The 21237-nt window shown below is 40.7% G+C and overlaps 1 protein-coding gene across 1 annotated transcript in view; it reads left to right on the top strand.

Annotated features, from left to right (window-relative positions):
• GLI3 (GLI family zinc finger 3) overlaps nucleotides 1-21237 on the top strand; it is a 216176-nt gene that overhangs the window by 137420 nt on the left and 57519 nt on the right. Inside the window, exons 5-7 of the mRNA XM_082044232.1 lie at nucleotides 3195-3400; nucleotides 8456-8602; nucleotides 16485-16686. Of these exons, the coding sequence (XP_081900358.1) occupies nucleotides 3195-3400; nucleotides 8456-8602; nucleotides 16485-16686 (555 nt within the window). The remainder of the gene's footprint in view (nucleotides 1-3194; nucleotides 3401-8455; nucleotides 8603-16484; nucleotides 16687-21237) is intronic.

Here is a 21237-nt window from a genome sequence, read left to right as displayed (position 1 = left end):
ATCTCTGGGAATAGACAGAAAGGTCCTGATTCAGAAAAGAGCCTGCATCTGCTTCACTCCCTCACTCGAGAAAGCCTTAGTGCTCCAAGTATGTCATTGAACAGGAAATCCCCTGTGTAGGAGAAGATGCAGAGCAAGTTCTGCCTTCCCATGGTTTACAGGTGAGGCATAAAGTTTCAAGCAGTATCAGTGAAAATACCCCTGCCTTTTCTCATCAGAAGCCTTGGTGCATCTCACGAAGTAGTCTCAGGCCCAAGGCAAAACACCCTTTGCCAAGGCTGGGGACAAAGTATATGTGAAATAAAAATGATGGGGGTGGACTGCCACCAGCATCTGGAGTTTTGATTTGTTTGTCACTGAGTCTGCAGAGCCACTCTTGGGCTGTGCTGTTTGTTGTTTACTGGGCAAAAGTCCTTTATTGGTATGCAAAGAGGTTGCAAAGCAACGCTTAATAGTGTGTTTGACTGCACCCTTTCTAAATCCGCATTTTAGTGTGAAGGAGGGAGTTAAACATTATTTTGAAAGAAATTATTAGTGAAGTTTAATCATGGATGGAAAAGAAAGGAAGAATATGTGACCTTTATTGGAATAAATCAGGAGGGCTTAAGCAGTGGCAGCTGAAAGCAGATGGAGGCAGGAGGGGAAAAGGGACTGTAGGGAAAGGAGGGTCTGGAAAGACAGAGGAGTGAGAAAAGTACAGGCTGGAAGTTAGCAGATGTTGGAGAGAGATTAGTAAACATTAGAGTCCAGATCTGGGAATTTTATGCAGAATCTGATGACTCCTTATTTCTGCCTCTGATAATATGATGTGCATGCCTACTGTTGACTGATATTACCCAGGTGAGTGTCCTTTCCTCTAGCATCCTTGGAAAACTGAGGAGCTCAGAGGAGCAGAGAGAGGAAAAGACAGGGCTGAGGAGGAGGAGAAGCGGTCGAGTCCCGGTGTCCTTGAATAGCTCCCATGGATCTGGAGGGAGAAGCTGACAGCCTGGCTCTTAATCTTGCTCCTGCGGCAGCTTTTGGCTTTTGGCCAGCTGGAGAGTGAATCTCTGAGGCTGATACAGCCTTTCAGCCTTCTTGCAAAAGCTTTTAAACAGTTTTCTGTTCGCTATGCACCAGATAAGGCCAGGGCTCCTGCCTTCCTGCATGCTCTTTGGGTTTCCAACTCTTTCTGAGTTGAGATCACGTTAGAAAAAAGGACTTGTAAAATGACATCTAAACTTAGTTTCTTTGTTACTCTTGTATTGAATTTGCTATACTACTGTATTTTCCTCACTGCCAGGATGGGAAATTCACTCTATAATGTGATATCCAGCTGTGGTATTTTTGCTTCCTACATCACCATGAGTTTTAAGGCTCCTGCCTTCCACACTTGGCCTGACAAGGAACCGCAGGACAGCAGATGCTTCATGGCTGGTCAGGTTTCACAGCAGCAACAAGAGTAAAGCTGTGTTTCCCCCATAAAACAAAAGTGCTTCAAAGCCACGCAGAGAAAAAGCATTCTGAGGAAAGGAGATGCCTGTTTTGCGCGGTGGTGGAAAACGGCTTCTGGTTTCAGGTTCTTGGTGCGTTTTAAATAAGGTGAAGGCGTACCAGTGAGTGGCTGGGCTTCATCTAGGTCACTTGCTTGGGTGCCAAAGGAGCAATTGCACTGCCGGTACCTGCTGCTAGCACACAACAAATGCAGCTCTCTAACAAACTTTGGAGCTAGGAGGTAATTTCAGATAGGAAGGCTAAACAGGCTTACCTTGCAGAAAGCTGTAGGAGGGCAAGAAACAGACAAAAGCCAAATAGGGAAGGGAAGGGAAAGGAACAGCACAACAGGAAAGATCTTTATTCCTCAGATTTTATGAGCCCTCATGGATTTTGTGGCAGGGAAGCTGGCATCGCGTTAGGAATGCGGAACTTTGATCTTCGTCCCAGTCCTACGCTAGCATTTCCGAGCTGATGGCAGAGCAGAATTGGCTCCTGTGTCAGATTATGTTCTGTTGGCCTTTTAGGTGATGATGACTACCTCTGTTAATTATGGTATGTGTATGTTAAAGGAAAAAAAAATACATTTCTTGTTTTATTATTCTTTGTAAGCCTGTGGCATCAAAGGAACAGGCTGCCCTCACTGCTCTCACAGCTGCTGCCTGTGTCTGTGCTGTATACATGCTAAATTAATTGGAAAAACAGGGACAAAAAGGCATTTAGTTCGGGTCAACCAGTTGGACTACAGCAAATGCATGACAGGCTTAATCGCTGTTTTTTGCCAAAGAGCAGGTTGGCAAGGGAGGCACTCCAGCCTCTTCTGATGAAATCTGAACTTTTTCGAGTGCTTTTGGAGGCAGGATGCCATGAGAGTGGGGTCTTCATGCACTGCCCAGACACTGTCATATCGACAGGGTAGGATGATGGGGAGCGTTAAGGCAGGTTATTTATCTTTTGTCAGCTGTGAACTCAGCTTTCAGCCTTGGTTCATCACACCTTCGTACACATAGCCTGAGAAGGCACCACAGCTCTCCCTTCACAAGAATAAAGTACTTAATTAATGTGGTCTTGTTAAATGCATCAGTCTCTGGCGCCATGCTAAAAGCAAACATATGCAGCAATCTTCTTTGCCCCAAAGTTTTCTGCATCTTTCCTGGGAAGCGACATCAACAAGAAAATGCTCCAGAGGACCCAGATGACTTAATGGCTTACAAAGTTTGGGTTTTCTAAAATTACTTCTGTATAAACATGCAATCTCACACTCTCAGGAAGAGTAAGCTGTCAAATGAAGGGAGTGGGCCCAATGTTAGCTCTCAACACTCTTTTTCCAATAGCCATGTGTTTTTGAATGATTCAGCATCTCAGTATGTCTTACATATTGCAGCAAGAATTAATATGTGATACACAGTGTGCATATTTCACACTAATTAAAGTGATTTTCTGCTGAATTCCATGGGGAAAGGGTACTGAAGGATGTAAAGATTAAACCGAATATAAACTCTTAATAAGAGTGGTCAGAGAAATGTTGCTAATAATGGGTACAGAGAAGAATTCATTTCCTATCCTTTTTCTTTCCGGGCACTTGACTTCAGTGGAAGTTATTACATGTGCAACCCAGTTGTTATTCTTCAAGAAATGAATGTGTTACCTTTACAGTATTTATCATTCACATAACCTGACTGGTTTTTGTTTGTTCTTCTTTCTTTTCTTTTTTCTTCCAGGCCTTCTGCGTTATCGAGTAGCCCGACATACTCAGAGCTTCCGTTCCTTAGAATTTCCCCACACCGAAATCCTGCTGCAACATCGGAGTCTCCCTTCAGCACCCCGCATCCCTACATTAACCCCTACATGGACTACATCAGGTCCCTGCACAGCAGCCCGTCCCTCTCTATGATCTCGGCAGCCCGCGGACTCAGCCCAACAGACGGTGGGTTAAGACAGACTTCCTGTTTTCTGTCATTGTAGCAACTTGAGTTATATTAATCTTGTCAACATTTTTCCCCCTTATTCAAAGCAGCTTCAGCAGGTTTGTCAGACATATTCATTATGTCATAAATGTTTCAATACTTCATCAGCCGATCACAGCTCATTTGTACATCTCACAAAGGTTGAAACTTCGGGGAGAAGAAAAAAAAAGCTCTGCCTCATTCAAAATTTAAGCTGGAAGGGTGGTGTATGTCTTGTGACATTTTTTGTTTGTGGAGCTGACCAGGGATGTGATGCCCAGCTCCCAAGAAATCTGTTTATCCGCAATGATTCAAGCCAGATTCTTCACGAGTGTAGATCACTGTATTACCATGGAATCCTTCAGGTGTGACAGGCTTGTTAATTAAAAAAACATTTTTCAGTCATGTAAAGCATGCACTGACTTGTATTTATTCAATAGTTCTGTTAAAGTTACGTAGAATTATTTCACTTTACCCTAGCCAATGATAAGTCCAAATTAAATGATGCTAATGTAGAAGAAGAGGCTGATGATCAAGTCTAGCCCCTTTAGTTTAAATGATGGGCAGTGTACTTGAAATATTGATACTTTAGGTATTGGTCTGACCATGGCTATTACTTTGTGGGTGATTTGGGTTGAAGTGAACTCCTGTGATCACTCTTGCCATTACTCTGGCACATTTCCTATTCATTTCAATGGAATTTTGCTGAAGTGAACAATGAATAGAGTTGCAGAAACGATCAGTCTTGTTAGCAGTAGGTTTTTCAACAACAAAGTAAGTAGTTTAACATTTGAAAATTGTAGCATTTGCTGAAGAGAGCTAAAATACAACATACTCCCAAACAAATATGTAGTGAAGATAATTAAACTATGATTTTAATTATTGGAAAGATCTTTCCAGTGTATGCAGAAACTTACCAGAGTTAAACTGCCTTTAGCTGAATTTGAAAAATGAGCAGTGCACCCTATCTAAAAGGATAACTAATTACCCCTCGCTTATAAGAACATATACCTTTACAGTTAATCCATTAGTTATGGGCACATATTCTTATGAGAATAAATTTTAATGACCTATTGTCAATCAAGGTATATGGCATGCAGACAGGGCTTTCCTAGCAGCACTTTGAATGTTGTATGAATCCTTGCTAATTCTAGTCTTTTTATTCTAACCAAAATATTAAACCAGAATATTTTGAAGGAAAAATCTGAATGCTCTGAATTGCATGTTTTGACTTGGGGAGCTCTGGAGCTTTTGATATCGGATAAACATGGTAGAGCTATAATGGGATGGCATAAATTGGGAAAACTCTTGCAACATGTATTTGGGCTTTCCACAAAAGCTAATATGCAGAGCACTTTACTGTCTTTCTTTCAATAATCATCAGGCCACATTCCTGCAGAATTTCATTTATGCTTAAGGTATGCTCCAGCTGCACATACAAAGAAAAAAGGAAAGAAGTCCACCTGTCACACAACCATATGACATTAACCTGTGTATGTTCTCGGTCTCAGGTACACAACACGGAATTGACTTGCATAGATGTGGGCACATAGTGCTGTCTGAGATACTCTGGGGGTATCTGACCCAAGACCCAGCTGGTACTTCAAGAAGGCAGAGATTGATCTCCTAGGGGTGTTTTGCCATGTTCACCAGGCCAGTGGTGATCTCTCTGAAACCCTGCAATGCCTCAGGGTAGAATTTGGTTCCTGATTCTGACACCTAAATTTAGGCCTCTACAGTATAGAAATCTGTCACCTTGGTGTGCTGGTTTACCGTTATAGTCCAGTGAGATCTACATGGTGCAGTCAGTGAAGCTGTTTGGTTCACCCAAATGCAGACGCTTGCATGTTACCAGCTGAGTTCGGAGCTCCAGCATAACTATGATGGTGCCAAGATTCATCTGTCTACAGCATAGGTGTCAGTTCGGGTCTGTGAAATACCTTGCCTTGATCCAGCTGCCACCTCGGAAAGGCAGTTTTCTCCTCTAAGGCCTGGCTCATACCTGCCAGCTTCATGTGGGTGCCTTGTGTACCCAGGGGCTTTCAGATGGCACAGGACACTCAGGTGTGGACAACATCACTGGATACTCCAATGTAAGGCTCATTCCCTGAGCTTTAAATGCTGACTGTATACACAACCTTAGCCTTTCATGAGTACAAGATAAACTTACTAGCTTAAGCTGCTTTCTCTCAATTTTAAACAAATACATGTCAGTTTGTTTTCCCTGGGCTCACAGCTCATCTTTTATCAGTTACCACAGCCCAGGTGTTGTGCAGCACCTCATGAAAACAGAGTAACTTGATTGAGGCATTGGACATATTTCAGTAAAACAAATGCGTATTGAAAAGCTGTTAAATTTTTTCTCTGGAATCCATATTTTGTTGTGTGATCAGTCAGACATACAATGAAATGCTTTTTTCAGGTGTAGGTTCCTGTGATTAGATAGTCCAAATCACAGCTTGGGCACTACTAGAATGCAAATAAAAAAAACCCCTGTGATTTAAGGGGGTAAATGTACGTAGTGGATGAATAACAACAGACACCATGGCTTAAGTCATGCAGCATTTGAACTATGAAAACTTGTAAGTTGTTACTATTCTTGTGAAAGTCATAGTGAGATTTCTCTTGCTACCTTAATTGCTTTAGGTCAGTTAGGTAATTAGGTCAGTGTGCTCTTGGGCTCAGTCTGACTCACAAATCTGGGGATGGCCAGGAGCCAGAGCAATCTGGAACATAACAAAGAGCAGCTTCATGCTCACTACAAGTCTTGCCAGCTGTAATTACCACAGCAGCAGCAATGGTAGAGAATCTTCTGTCTTGTCACTTCACCTTACCCAGCAAAATCAGTGGGCCAGTGGTGGCTGAGGAGTCCTCTGAGTTACACAGAGGGTTTGGGGCAGGAGTAAGAACTGAGTTATTGTTGTGTGTAGAGCAGAGTGCTCAAATGAAGCTCAGCAGTGACCACAATGCAGAAGCAACTGCCTCCCCTGGTTAAAAAAGCATGAGCAAAGCTGAAGCTACCCAGGAATAAACAGGAGAAAATTCAGGGCTGCAGGCCTTCCATTTACCCTTCATTTACCCTTCATGCAATACATCATTTAGTAGGCTAATTTTTTATGTTTGAAGAATGTAGTAACGAATGATCTTTAAAGAGCACCAGGGCATTTTTCAGCATATGGAACATTTAGTAATACAATTATGTCCTCACTATGTTTTCTGCAGCAGTTCATTTGAAAGTTTGCAGCCAATGTTATTGCTAGTTAACCCAGACGCTTATGTCAGAAAGCTCAGGAAGTATTTTAAGTGTGTCTGGAAAGATATGGTAGTTGCCTACTGCTATTAAACTTTTAAAATCAGTGATTCAGTGTGAGTTATTCCTCTTTTAAAATTTGGTCTGAATACTTTTCTTGCCATTTCACAGAAAGTGGTGGTGGCTGAAGTAGACTATATTTAATTGAGAAATTAATTTGTAATTTGGAAAAATTACCAACAACTTTTAATTTATATCAGCTCATTTTTTATGCCATTCCTGTTCCTGTTTGAGGTACTTGTATTTCTCTGAACCTTTCCTGAAACTAGTTAAATATAACATTATAACATCAAAAGCACATTCTTTCATTTTCCTTGGTAAAAATAAAGTCAGATTATACACTTAAAAAATGCTGTTACTGAATAAACTTCTCTCCAAACTCCAGTGCCATGTTTACCTCCTTTGATTCTTTCCTTCTAAGGTTTGTCTTTAGGATCTGATTCTCTAATGAACATAATTTATCCTTTTTAGTAATACTGCTTAAGTAACAAGATTCGTGTTATGGTGGTAATTGAAATAATTTCAGCTTAAAATTTTGTTTCTGTTCAAGATTCAGTTGCTCGTATTGGAGAAGAATCTCATTAGATAATATGAAATAATTTAAAAATAATCTCTTGGAGTGTAGCCCATTATCCTAAGGAACTTGAGGTGTTTTAGGCAAACTTACATACCATCTTCTGGTGAGCAGAGTGTAAGAAAATTTTAACTGTTTTGCAAGTGGGACAAGTAGAGGGCAGAGATGAAGGCTGCTCACCTCAGGTCACATAGCAAGTCAGAATGAATGAGGATGAAAGAGGTGAAGCCCAGCTTATTTTATGAGTACTCACACAAGCCGTTGAAGTGAACCTCTACTTATTGTAGCATCTGAAGCCTGCTGAAATGAGGTGATATTAAAATTATGTGGATTTTTGTGTTTGTCCAGAGTTGCCCATTAGTTGATGGCAAGCTTGAAAACTGCAGGTGAAGAAAAAAACAGCACATTATTTTTACAGGAGAGGAAGACTAATGCAAGTTGTTATCAGAAGACCCATAAGCTCACTGACAGGGTATAGAACCTATGTAGTCTGCGATTTTGACTCTGCAATCATACTTATATGTCAAGTACACTTATGTATGAACTTTGAAGAATGGGATGGCTGTATTCATTGAGTTTGATCTGTCCTCCAAAAAACCTGCCCCTGTGCTGTTCATGGTATATATTGTGAAAACATACTTTGTCCTCGTTTACTCCTAAACTTATACACAAACTGCCACTGTGAGTGAAAATTTTCTGATCCTCTAAGCAGAGACTCCAGAAACTTGATTGCTTGTAGAAGTTCAACTGCTTTGTTACCTTAGAGACTGGAGTCCTTTGGGCCAGGGGTGAGGTAAATGGGAATAAAGCTCCAGGAAGGTTTTCCTGCTTTTTTTTTATTTCACTGAATAAATCATACTGGTTTCCATTGCTGTCAGCCTGTCTTTTTTTGAGTCACTTAATAATAAATATAAAAAAAAAAATGAGATCACTGAGCCCATTAATATTTTATGCCTTGCTGTTTTTTGAATGGTGTCTTTGCAGGATCATTGGTTGAAATATATTGACCAGTGGTGGCATACTGCAGACATTGCATTACATTAAAAAATAAACAAGCTGTTTTAATAGCCAGAGAAACCAGCAATGTTGTAAAACTTTCCTTCTCATTTACCTTACGTCATTAACAGTGGGTTTTTTTTGTTGTGTTTTTAGCTCCACATGCTGGCGTCAGCCCAGCTGAATATTATCATCAGATGGCTCTGTTGGCCGGCCAGCGCAGCCCCTATGCAGACATCATTCCTTCGGCTGCCACTGCAGGAGCCGGTGCTCTTCATATGGAATATCTTCATGCCATGGATAGTAAGTGACATTTTCTAGAAATATAGGCAGTCCTACAAAGGGAACCATGTGGGTTATTCCTGGTCAGACCCAAAAGGCCTCCATGCAAGTAGAGAAGTGGGGGTCAACGTAAGCCTCCTCATGAGGCTGGAGGGCCAACAGAGTTATTGCCAGATGTACAAGGGTTACATCAAGTCTGAAAGTAAACTTTGAAAGTAAGTAGGGGGAGGAACAGGACCGCTTTTGAAAACAGGTTGTAAATTTTATTTCCAGCAGAGCTTGAGTGCTTTTGAAAATGTTCTTTTTTTATTCACAATCAGTAGTTCACTTCCATCATCAGGGTGAGTATTTCCCTGATGAGCTCCCTGTTAATAAAAGGTTTATGTCTGGTTTTCTGTTAGGAAAGAGTGCTTGCTCCCCTCCTTTTTAGCAAGAGGTATCCATGCTTACAATTTGTATATGATAGATGAAGAGACTTTGAGACCACTTCTAAGGTGAAGCCATTTGCTGAATTCTCAAGGATCCTGACTTAGTTTTCCCTAATATTACGAGCCTTCTCTACACACTTCAGCATCTTTCAGAGCTCTCTACTGAAGCAGGAAAAGAGAACACCCCATTCCAAACTGCTCACAACTGCTTTTGATCAGTTACAAGGGATTATGCAGAGCACTCCCCCATAATCACACAATGCTTACATGCTTTTTGGGGTGTACTCAGTTCCTTCCAATAAGGGAAATAAAAGGTGATGACAATAAAAGGTAGTCACTGTTGACTCTTGCTTGGTAGTACAGAGCAATACAATAGCATTAGGCCACCGTGTTGTCCCACAGCTTTTTAAAAATCTTTGCTGGCATGCAGTTTCTTCTTCCCTGCCGTTGGCTGCTGATCTCAAGGAGCACAGGAGTTGGGAGGTTCACTTCTGGAACACGTGGGGATGTAGATAGCTACCCCTGCAGAACATATGCCTGGGAGTGTGAAGTAGTTAACTGATCAATGATTTTTGCAAGAAGAAGGCAAGACAAATAGTTTTGGAACTGGTCACGGATACCACTTTCGTTCTGTTACCTTGATAGTGAAGGATTTTTGAATTCAGTTTCTGTTATCAGTCTCACTGCACTGATAGTGTGCATAGTGATTTTATAGTAATATAACATAACTTGAACCCATTTCAGAAACATGCTAAACCCACACAAGTAGTCTAGACTTGAACCAGAACTTAATGTGCAGGCTTCTGTGCTTGAAAGCTTAAGAATGTGATACTTCCTGATTTGGATTTTGAGAGGAATAGGGAGAGACGAGGTATGCTGCAGATTAACTTTATGCATATTAGTAATATCTTGCAGAATGGAAACTGTTATGCATGGTTCAGGTAATGTAAATCTGCTGCTATGTTTCAGTTGCATGGACAAATCCCCAGCTCCTATGAATAGACATGACTTAATTCAAGTAAAGGGATCATAGAATCATAGAATAGTTTGGGTTAGAAGTGGACTTTAAAGGTCATCTAGTCCAACTCTCCCTTCAATGTTTTTGGTTTCTGAATGTACGTAGGTAGCAGTACCAAACCACATATTGGGATGCAGACTTGATTGAATGGGTCTATTCAGTACAGAGGAAGATTGGTACCAAATAGGTGCCAGAAAACAAGAATAACAGAAGACATTGCAGTAATCATACAAATAATGGCATTTGTGCAAAGGACCTTCATGTCTTAACAGAGATTGTGCATGCTGTAATCTATATAGAATTACACCTTTTGCATCCCAAGAATGTTATCTTTTTACTTAAAGGAAAATGTTTTGACCTTTGCCACTTCATAAAAGGTACTTAAACACTGTCTCTAATAAGGATATTTGCTGTCACCAGCTTTAGCTACAATGTATATGAAACGTGCTCTTTAATTTGTTTTGTGCTTGTTTTTAAAAATTAAGATCACGCATTTGAGATTCATTGTAGCAGCAACTTTTCAATTAAGGATTATTTCAGAGCTAAAGACAAAAAATGTGTAGCACCATTATGCAAATGGGTTATTTTTAAACAGTAAATAGAGAATTAAAATAAGAGTGAATCCTAGTAAGGTCACTCAGCTCACCTTCTGTATTTGATGAGAATGTGTTTAGTCAGGCAATAGCTGCTTTTATCTAAATAGAGTATGAAGTTACCCTTTTACTTTGTAAAAACTAATTAAAACTATCTTAACTTGCATGGGTATACAGTAAATTAATTGTCATTAAGCAGGAATCTGAATGTCCTATCATTCATCATGTTAAAGAAAACCCCTTTCTTCTTTGTCAGAATTTTAGATTAGAAACAAGAACAAAACAATTATGAAGCCAATATTAAGACTTTTTTTTAAAAAAAACCCAAAACAATAAGAATGCCCATGTTTGCATTTAATAACAAAGTACAGTGATCAGTGCTAAGCAATGACATTTGTTTGGATCTTTCTTCTTAAGGCTTCGTATGGTGATCTTAAAAGTACTCTTTCGCCTTTGCCCAATCTTGTCAAAGGAAACAGAAGAGAGATTGGTAGTTTCCCTCATTATCTGCTATCAAATTCTGAGCAAGTTGACTCAACTCATTCAAAGGCTGCTGCTCATTTATTCTACACAACAACCAGATAGATACAAGCAAGACATTGTTCTTCTTTTGTGAAACAAGTCTGTCTCCTAATTGTGTGTTTATACAGCATCTAGCACAGTAATTTGGCATTTCTACCCTCTCCAGGAGTACAAATAATAATTCCAACACCAGCATGCACTGTGCACAAAGTGTGTTACATACAGTTTGTGCAGTTTTTTGCCTTATGTTTTGTTATGTGGTGCTGGAAAGCTGATTTCAAAATGGGGATGATATGAGTGGGAGAAGCATTAACCAGAAAGCTAAGTCTAGCCTAAAGAGCAGTAGACTTCTTGAAGCTCAGAACTTCGCTGTCCATGAACTGCCTAATACATTGTGGAAGAATAAGGCCAAGATTGGATACGCTTAATTGTTGGTTTTGCTCATCCTGTCCTGTGTGGCATGAAAAGGTGACCAGAATTTTCCTTGCTGCTCTAAAGCTTTTCTGCAGTTTTAGTGTTGATCTCAAAGGGTCAGATGCACTACTTTTAAGTATAACATCAAAGCAACTAGGAGGGGAGTAGGTGGGGAACGTAGTGACAGTACCACAGTGGCAACAACTGAAGTTCCTTCTTGTGGCTGTAAAGATACTGGATGCCAAAACTGTCTTTTTTAATTCCAAAAATCGCAGCCTTTTGGGTTTAATACCTGCATTTTTCACTTGAGGAGTATGTTTTACTCTGCTTTTAAATGGTGTGCAGTGGAAGGCAAGCATGTTCTCTGAGGTTTCTAGATTCATCCTGAGAGGATTAATAGACTCACTCTGATTAACTTTTGCCTATGCTCACTCAGAATGAGAAGCTTTTCTTTTTCAAAGATATTCAACACTGACCTACTGCTTTTGGCATTAGAGACACTGATAGCAATCCTGTTGACAGAAAGAATTCAGCCAGCCTGATGAGTTAAGTCATTGTGTGAAGCTTTGGACTGGATTTGATTTCTGATTTTCAGACACAGCTGGAGAATGAAGGTGGAGTAGCAAAGCCGTTCCTTTTCGTCTCGTACTGATGACAGATACACCATTTTGAAAACTGAGAAAAAATTTATGACAAACTTTCATGAAGTGAAAACAAAGTTTACGCATCTGTGACCAGAAACCAGAAGGAAAAGAAAGAAAAAAAGTTTAATGTAAAAAAAAGAATCAAGCATCCCATATCCACAGCCTTCAACAAAAACTAGTGCCTGAGACAGGTTCAAAGAAGTTTGATTTAAAGGGATGGAATAAAAAAGGTTTGATGAAGTTTGATTTAAAGGGATGGAATAAATGATACATGTCTGAAGATTGCCTTATAAATGATTAAGCAATGCTAAAAACTTCAACTCAGAAATCAAATTCCTAGGCAAATGTGCTGGATGGCATATTCAATTTTGAAATTTATGATGGAGATAGATATCTGTTATTTTAGAATTGATCTCCATCCCAGGAATAAGATCTTTTCTTTTGACACCTGCTAGATTTTTTGTCGGCACACTCAAGTCTTTACTATCAGCTACTGACTTTTTATTACTATAATGTCTGCTCCAAAAAGGTGGCATTCCTAAATAAATTTTCGCTGTCAGCTTCCATTTGCATGCTTTGACAAAGCTGACGTGTTTTTTTTCAGCACTTGCAAAGAGTTAAATGGATTTTTAGTGAATCAATGCTCTTTCATTTCTAGGTTTTAAAGCATTATTGAGTGGGGAATGTAATGCTTTGGTAGGAGAATACAGTGAGCAGATGAACATCTCAAATTACTAAATAAATATTGAAGTGTTTCAGTTTAAAATAAATGCCTGAGCAAGGCTGAAAAGTTTGGTTTAGTATTCACAGGCACTGACAAATTGTGACCTATTCCTTTTTATAGTAACATACTAACTGGGACCGATGCGATGCTAAATGAATGGTTTAGCAAATGTCCTGCTGTGTAATGAGTGGTCAGCTCATGCTTAAGACTTCTTAGGCATGTGAAACCTAATTAGACCACGAAGATCTGGAAAAACAGTAATTCCATTTAATTGTATTTTCAATTTTGAAAGTCATGGCCTCCCTTGCAGCGAATCCCCCTCTCCTGTGGTCAGACTCTGTAGAGCTCTTGAGCAGCCTCCATTGTTGGCTCCCACCGTGAAGCAGAAATATTCCCTTTTTGCAGGAGCCTGTTGGCTCTTAGGAGGTTATTCCCACCCTGGGTAGCTGGAGGGGACTGAGAAACTCCCAGATCTAGATGGGGCACTACCTGGAAGAGAAGAGGAAGCCCTGGGAGTGCTGTGTAGTTTGGCTTAAACCGAGGCTCTGCCCCGCGCAGCTGGAAGGAGCATCTTTCTCCATCGCTGGCCATGGATCTGGTGTGTCCCCAGTAGAGTGGGGACAGGGATGCCTTGGAAGCAGCTGACAGGCAAGGGTGAGGCTTAATGGGTGGTGGGTGGAGAGGGGCCTCTTACAAGAGCCCTAGCATGACTTAGGCAAGGGGTAAAGGAGATGGGCTCAGTCCAGAAAGGGCAGGGAGGAGGAGGAGGGAAGTCACTGTCACTGCCATTTTTGAGAATTCGCAGGGTACCGCAGAGGTTATAAATTGCCCTCCTATGTGATCTGTCAAAGGTAACCGTGCTTCTCTCCAAGATCATAAAAGCTTTGTACAGTTGTGTATGATTTTTTTGCTCAGTCCTCTCTGACATGCAGGCTGGAGTACCAACGAGTCCGCTTAGGTGGTTGTGGCATGGAAAATAAATGGTGTCTGATCACAGAAGCAGCAAAACACAACTGTCATCTCCTGCTTTTATTGCCCAGTCTAGCTTCAAAGGCGAGATGCTCAGGTGCTAGTATTCTTAACAACTTCTCTAGTTTTTGGTCATAGCTACGCACCCCCTCTCTAGTTAGCATCAGTAGCCATCAGTCCATGTTTAGCAGGTTTGTAATGAAGTTCTCAAATAAGTGGCAATTGCTTTGCAGTTGTACAGATTCAAAACTGGACTTCGGATCCATAAGAAGTAATTTTTCAAAAGTGTTTCTTCTGGAAATCACATTTGAAACTGTTCATACATGGCCATCAGTTGCACATGGTGACTCTCCATTGTAAATATAGAAATTTAACTACATCTTGCATATCGAAAGAGAGGGAGCTGTGCTTGTCCCCTCTGAGCATCTTTCTGCTTTCTTGTGGGCACAATTAGGGCTGTGCCCATTAGTCTGAGGAAGACATAATTATGTTAATGGGACTGCAAAGCATTGCTGTCATATGTAGCACACCATTAGATTGGCTGGTAGTAACACATGATACTTTGGTAGCAGAGCTTGAGTAACATCTCATTTTGCTGGTCAGACAATGTCTAGCAGGTCTTCCTTGTGCCTTTCACTTGCTGTTTGACCAGGAACACCTGTACTTAGCTATTCCCTTGTAAAAGACAGCAGAGTTTATTTACCTTTAAAGCACTTGAATTATATCCTCAGCTGAGGCAAATTACACTACTGCTACTGACTTCAGAGATGTTATCATTTGTGCTGGCTGAACAGTCAGCAGAGGAGAGTTGTGGATGAAAGATACAAGTGCAAAGTATTACTGGTTTTGTTTTACCATGACATATATGTTATATTTCCTTACTAAATATGTTGCAGCTTCTTATAGTTGCTGCTGATTGTTGGGTTTTGTTTTAGCATGAATAAAAGATCTCTGCCTTTGAAAGACACGAAGCACAGCACTAATAAAGTATCAAACAGACACAGTACAATAGCAAGCTCATAAAAAGGAGATAAAACAGATTACAAAAAATAACGTGTAGTAGCTTTAAGAAGAAATAAATGGCTATGCTTAAGTTTTAAATGATGAATGAAGAACATGAATATTCATTGGAAGACTGAAGTGGTATGGGCTGAGACCTGTTGAGGAGATGGAGCACAATTGAAAAGAAACCTCTGTATTAGCCAGATACCAAAGAGAGTGGCCACCCATGTTGGCTGATTGAGGCCAAACTAAGCACAGATTAGGTGAAGGACTATAGACAGAGATCTGATCACACAATCACAACAGCAATAAAGTGGCAGCTTTTAATACCAGATGAATACCAGGTGAATCTAAGTGGAGTTGGTTTGGCTCTTCCCCTGTTTTAATGTTGGGTGCATAAGCTTAAATACCATATTGAGAAAAGGTCCTGGGCATGAAGCAATGAGGAAGAATTAGGAAAAGCAGACCCACAATGGAGTCTTGTGGCCAACTGTGAATTATTAGCAAGTTACAGAGAATGTCAGGGACTCTGGGAGAAGTAGCTGTAAAGTAGGCAGCAAACCCAAGACCAGTATGATCCTGGCTGTGAGGATCATTATGACTCAGTCCTTTACTACAGGTTAAAGGGATTAAAACAGTAGAAGCAGCAGTACTATTAAAGGAAATAGTTCAGCACGCAGTGGGGAAGCCAATTCTCTTCTTCTAGGTCTGAACCAGGATCGAAAATAATCAAATAAAGGGAAGAAATTTGAGGTGATATACCTTCCATAGGGACACAGAGAGTTGGGTTGACATGATAAAATAGAGCGGAAGAGGTAGAGATTTTCAGAGGAGCACAGAGAATTTAGAAATGTAATGTATATTTATTTAATTGGTATCTCTATGATTGTCTTCTCTTTGCTGCTTTGAAAAACCTAATCTCTAGTTTTAAAGAAATCTGGCAATCCTAGGCCCTTGTGCACTCCAACACAAGAATACCATGGGATCCAGAACAAATTCAAATAAAGCCTGCTGTTTCTCAGTCTGATGCTGTGAATGTCAATTTGACTTCTGCTGATAGAGCTGGCTTTTATAGTGTTTTTTCAGTCCTGATTTTTAGTTTTGCATCACATATCAAGCAGGCAGAGTTATGGTCAATGAAGGAAATGCTGCCTTCTCATTTCTACACTATATTTTACAAGTTTAGCTTTGGCTGTGTGTATTAAAGTGGTGTGGGTTTGGGTTTGATGGTAGCCCAGATCTGAACCGCTATCTCATTCCTCTTGGTTGAATTAATGATGTGAATGTCTAAGAAGCCATCAGATTCATAAATCACCAGAAATGAGAAGGATAACTCATAAAAGTCTTTTCCTTTTGTTTAGCAATTTATCATTTTGCTTGCACATTAATAAACAGAGTTCCCCTGAGGTAAGCCACAGGAAGATAGATTTTTCTTCCTAATTTTCCTCAATCATTGCCAGTAGATCACAAGTGGAGAGAGTGGGCTTGTCACAGCATGTCGGTGTCTTGCGACTCCCTCTACCCATCACTGATAAAAAATAAATGTGATTAAGTGCCCTGATAGATAATTATTTGTGTTTACATAACAGGTGCCAGATTTCCAAGTCCAAGATTGTCAGCCAGACCAAGCCGAAAGCGTACTTTGTCCATATCCCCCCTCTCTGATCACAGCTTTGACCTTCAGACCATGATAAGGACATCTCCAAACTCCTTGGTCACAATTCTCAATAATTCTCGTAGCAGTTCCTCAGCCAGTGGTTCTTATGGCCACTTATCTGCAAGTGCAATAAGGTAAGAATAGCATTTTCTACCTATATTGTACATTTTAATTTTCTGTGTCATGTACACACGTGCAAATGTGAATGTATACTCAGATCCTTAAGTTTGCTTTGTGAATATGTGTATTTTGCAGTTTCTGTAATGTATGTTCACTGGAGATTAATATAAAGTACAAAATACTTTTTTTTCTTGCTTAGAAAGGTAACCCCAAGCGACTTTCTGGCATATTATCGTCCAGTGCAGATAATACTCCATCTGACCAGCAGTAACAGTGTGTGTATATCTGCTCAGAAATCATTTTTCAGAGAAGAAGCTCTAGGATAGATTTGTGACTTAAGTCACTGGGGTTCTTCTGGCTGTAGATATAACAGACAGGGAAATGTTCTTGCATTACAATCATCAGAGAGTATAGCACAAATGCATGGTACTTTACAATTAAAATGTTTGGCTAGAACTTATTTGCATTCATCTCCAAGACTTTTTCATATTTTAGTTCATATATTGAAAGATCGGACTTTCTGTGGCTAAATTATCTTTTTGGGGGGGGGGCAGGGGATATCAAGGAGGTGCTGTTATCATCCAATATACCGTGATTTTCACTTGGCTGCTTCACTTGTGCGTGCAAGAAAATGGTTGTTCTGGAGGCAGAAGAGCAGAGTAGCAAGGGAAGAGGTGGGCAGAAGTTGTACAGGAAAGGGAAGCAGACAGGGCAAAGGGAGAAGGAACAAAAGCAAGAATGACAGAAAAAAAAAAAAGGGAGTAAAAGAAAATGAGGAGAAGCAGCAGAAAAAATGGAGATGCAACTGCAGAGCATCCTTGTATTTTTGACTTTGCTATATGTTAACTGAGAAAAGCTCCTTTAGTATTCCAAAATAATTCCTCCACATCTCCAGAGTCTCGGAAAATATTGGTTTTGCATTAAACAATTGCTTAAACAGAGAGTCGTTCTAGTCCCTGGCTTAAAAGCAGCCTCTACCTTTAATATGCAGTGAGACAAAGCAGCATGTCCCCACTGCAATTTCTTGAGATCTAAGAGGCACACTTTTGGCAAGGCTCAGACATGCCTCTCCAACAAAAATGACACACAGCTTCAAAACCTGGCTTTGGGGTTTTGCACTTTTGGAGGAAATGGGGCACACAATTGGTGTGTTAGAAACTTGCCAAACTTTGAAAGTGACAGCGCTGAAATATTTGGTATTAGTGTAAGTGCTGTTGGATTTTTTTAAGCACTTCTTTTCAACATTTGTGATTCATAGCTCTGATGTACTTGAATAGCTATATAGTATTTTACAGGTATGATATCATAGCTCTGCAATACAACTCTGCAATCTTTGTAAGCACGGTCCCAATTATGAAGCTCCATAATGTGGAATATGATATGATAGCTGGCAGCAGTTTTGGACCACATCTGTTAAATACCTGCACTATGTGGAGGTGTACTGTCCCCACTGTCATCAAGATGGGATGACACGTCAATTACTAACCTCCTTTTCCATTGCTTGTGACTTTGATAAAGCAAATAGTGCATGAAAGTTGGCATCGTCTCCACAGTGGAGTAAGTCTTCTCTCCTTTAACTCTTCCTCCATAGCTGGAAATTATGGTATGTGTTTTTGACAGACAGAATTACAAACCTAAGTGCCACCCCTGCAAAGCCGGGGTCAGATAAATAGTTTTGTTGAAGACAGTTGTGGAATTGGAATGAGTTATGGGCAGAGACTGAGTAAGGGTGCTAAGGAGTAGAACGCTGAGTCTTGTGGTGTTGCTGAAGAAAGCAAGGCTGGTGTGACGGAGCCTGTGGCCGACGGGAGCTTAAAGCACTTCCTGGCCATACTTTCCAGGAATGCGTAATCCAAAATTTCACACCATTTTGAATTAATATTTTTTTCTTTTTGATAAGAGATGCCCATTCAACATGAAAAGTGGGAAATGTTCTCCATTCTTCCCAATGGAAAGGAGTGGAAGGGAAAAAGTGAGCGCTTTTTCCAGCTTTGCCATTCACCTTTTAACTTCTCCCATGTGCGCCTGTCTATAAAAGAGCTACACCAAAATAAACAGTGACGTAAGATATTAAACCCAAGGCACATTTCATTGCTTTAATAAATTTCAAGACTAAATAGCAGCAAGACTGTCAGTAAAACTTAATTTATTGCAGCTCACTGTCTTGTAAATAATGCATTCAGCACAAGGACTGCTGTACTGAATCAAACCGTAGGTTCATCCCATTTAATATCCTGTCTGCAACAGTGATCAAGTGTAGAAAAAGCTTTTCCTAGTTTAAAATCCAAGCTTCTGGAAACTTGCAGGTAAGTCTCATAAGAGTTGCTGCAAGAAAATGGTACAGTTCAGCAGGCCACTAGGTGGAATTGCAAGACAGGAAGGATTTGTATTTTAGGCAACATCAGCAGCATTAACTATGCTTAACATTACACAATCCTTCTACTTTTAGGTCGTTTCAAATCACTTTTAACTAAGCCCAAACAGTTTACACTTGGCAGCATTTTTTCATGGTAGATACCTATCTAATGCTGAGTATTTCCAAAAAGCATCAACAAAGTTATTAATTTTTCAGAATGAAGTTAGGGAAGAAGAAATTTTTCCATACAAACTAAAAGACCTCTTGCTACCTCTTCACTGAGAAGCTACAATTTGCCAGGGATGTTGCCTAGATGGTTTGGACATAATCTTTGCTGTTCTTGAGAAATTGTCCCATTCAGACAAGTGATAAGACCTTAAGAAGTTTCTATCAGTCTGTGTTAAATAGACTAAGTGTTCAGCATGTTCCAGTCCAGGGCTCACAGAGAGGAAGGAGGATCTTTCTCTGCAGCTGCAGCTCTGATTGATCTGGTACCTCCTTGGGAAGCCTGTGGAGGCTGAGCTCTCTGCCCAGCCATAACAGCCTTCCCTGAACGTGAAAAGGAGAGTGGTCCTCGGGGGAGACAGGAGTCAGAGCAGGAACTGTCCAGGTTAAGCAAGCTGGGACAAAATGCTTTCATGTAGCACAACATAGGATTTCACTAGAAGAGAGAAAAAGCTGCAAAATAAAGTGTGCCCAAGGCAATCATTAAGGAGAATGAAGGTACTGCCCCCTTGTGCTTTGATACCATCTCTAATTTCAGGGTTGCACAGGGTTTTTTCTCAGGGCCCCTGCCTGCTTCACTGCACAGGCTGAACATCTTCCCTGGCTCAGTCAGAGCCTCAGGATCCTGCCTCACCCGTCCTGGGCAGCTGTAAGAGAGGAGGGAACCTCTTAGCTGGTTGTTTGCTGCCTGGAGGGCAGACCCTGCTCTTGCAACACAATCCCAGACTGGTGCTGGACAAACTGAACTGAACAAACTGAACCACCAGGCTCATACAGTTTCTCTTCTGGAGGCCCAGCCTACCATTTTTAGTTCTGCAGAGGAGCCTAATTACTCACATCCATGACTTGAAGCTACTGGCAGCTGTTTTGAACATTTTGTGTGCTGTCATGTTAACTAACCCAGGAGACCTGGTCTCCATGCCTGAAATTGGGCAACCACAAGTGGCACTTTTTGATTCACGTGCCTGTGCAAAATGAGCCTTACCCTTTCACCTCAGAGGGAGGCTGAAAGCATTAATGTGTTGGAAGCACTTAGATTATGCGGTGATGAGCACCGTAGAGATCAGGAGGGTATCAGTAATTATGGATTCGCTGGTAGTTTAAATATGGTGGGACTAAGGCCTATAGGCAATATTCTGGGAAAGGAGAAGAAAAATACCAGAGACTCTCCTACTGAAGACTATTGTGTATCTTGTGCAGTGAATGAGTTATGAATCCTGCAGTGGGGAGAAGGGGTGCATGGTCACCTAACTAAAAGCTGACAAGTCAGCATATGGGCAGGTTTAGTTCTGGTATGTTTGATTTTGCAGCCTCAATATTCTTTTAACCTGTTTTTGCAAAGGTGCTACTTGTGTTAAGAAAGTGTCTCTGGGGCCTGACTAGTCTTTCCTCTGGCAGAAAAAAGTACGTCCTGTGGCTAAAAGATTACATCTCATGCTTCACACACCTTTTCAGCATAGGACCCTCTATATGAGCACAGTGCGATGTTGAGGATGAAATAATGCAAAAGGAGCCTCTTTATGGGCTCTGTTTTTACAGAGCCAAGCACAGAAGAGCTCTGGTCCTTGACATGGGTACTACTGCAGTTTGAATAATAAATAATAATAGTTTAGCACAATCCAGATAGGGCTTGACTTGGCGGGTGCTTTGTCATTGTCAGCTGGCAGTGTAATGCTGTATCCTGACTACTGGCTGAGTACTTGAAAAGAAGATGTCGCTCCTGCTGACAGCTAATAGTGGATCTCCTTTAACACACCAGGTAGAGCTTTTACTTTGTGCATTTGAAAACACCTGGTTTAGGTCTCAGCTGGGAGAGATTATGCAGAATGGAGGCATATGAAATACCATCAAATGAGGATAATCCTTCATTTGACATTTACTCATTTGGTTACCTGCCTCAGTCCTGCAGTGCAGCACCCCTGCTATTAATCTTTTGTCAGGATGTACTTAATGTTATATCTGCTACCTGTGACAATTATTAGAC

The sequence above is a fragment of the Streptopelia decaocto genome, assembly GCF_964273445.1.
Source record: "Streptopelia decaocto genome assembly, chromosome: 2".
Lineage (NCBI taxonomy): Eukaryota > Metazoa > Chordata > Aves > Columbiformes > Columbidae > Streptopelia > Streptopelia decaocto.
Note: the sequence above shows the minus strand (reverse complement) of the source record. Positions and strands in the feature narration are given on the sequence as shown.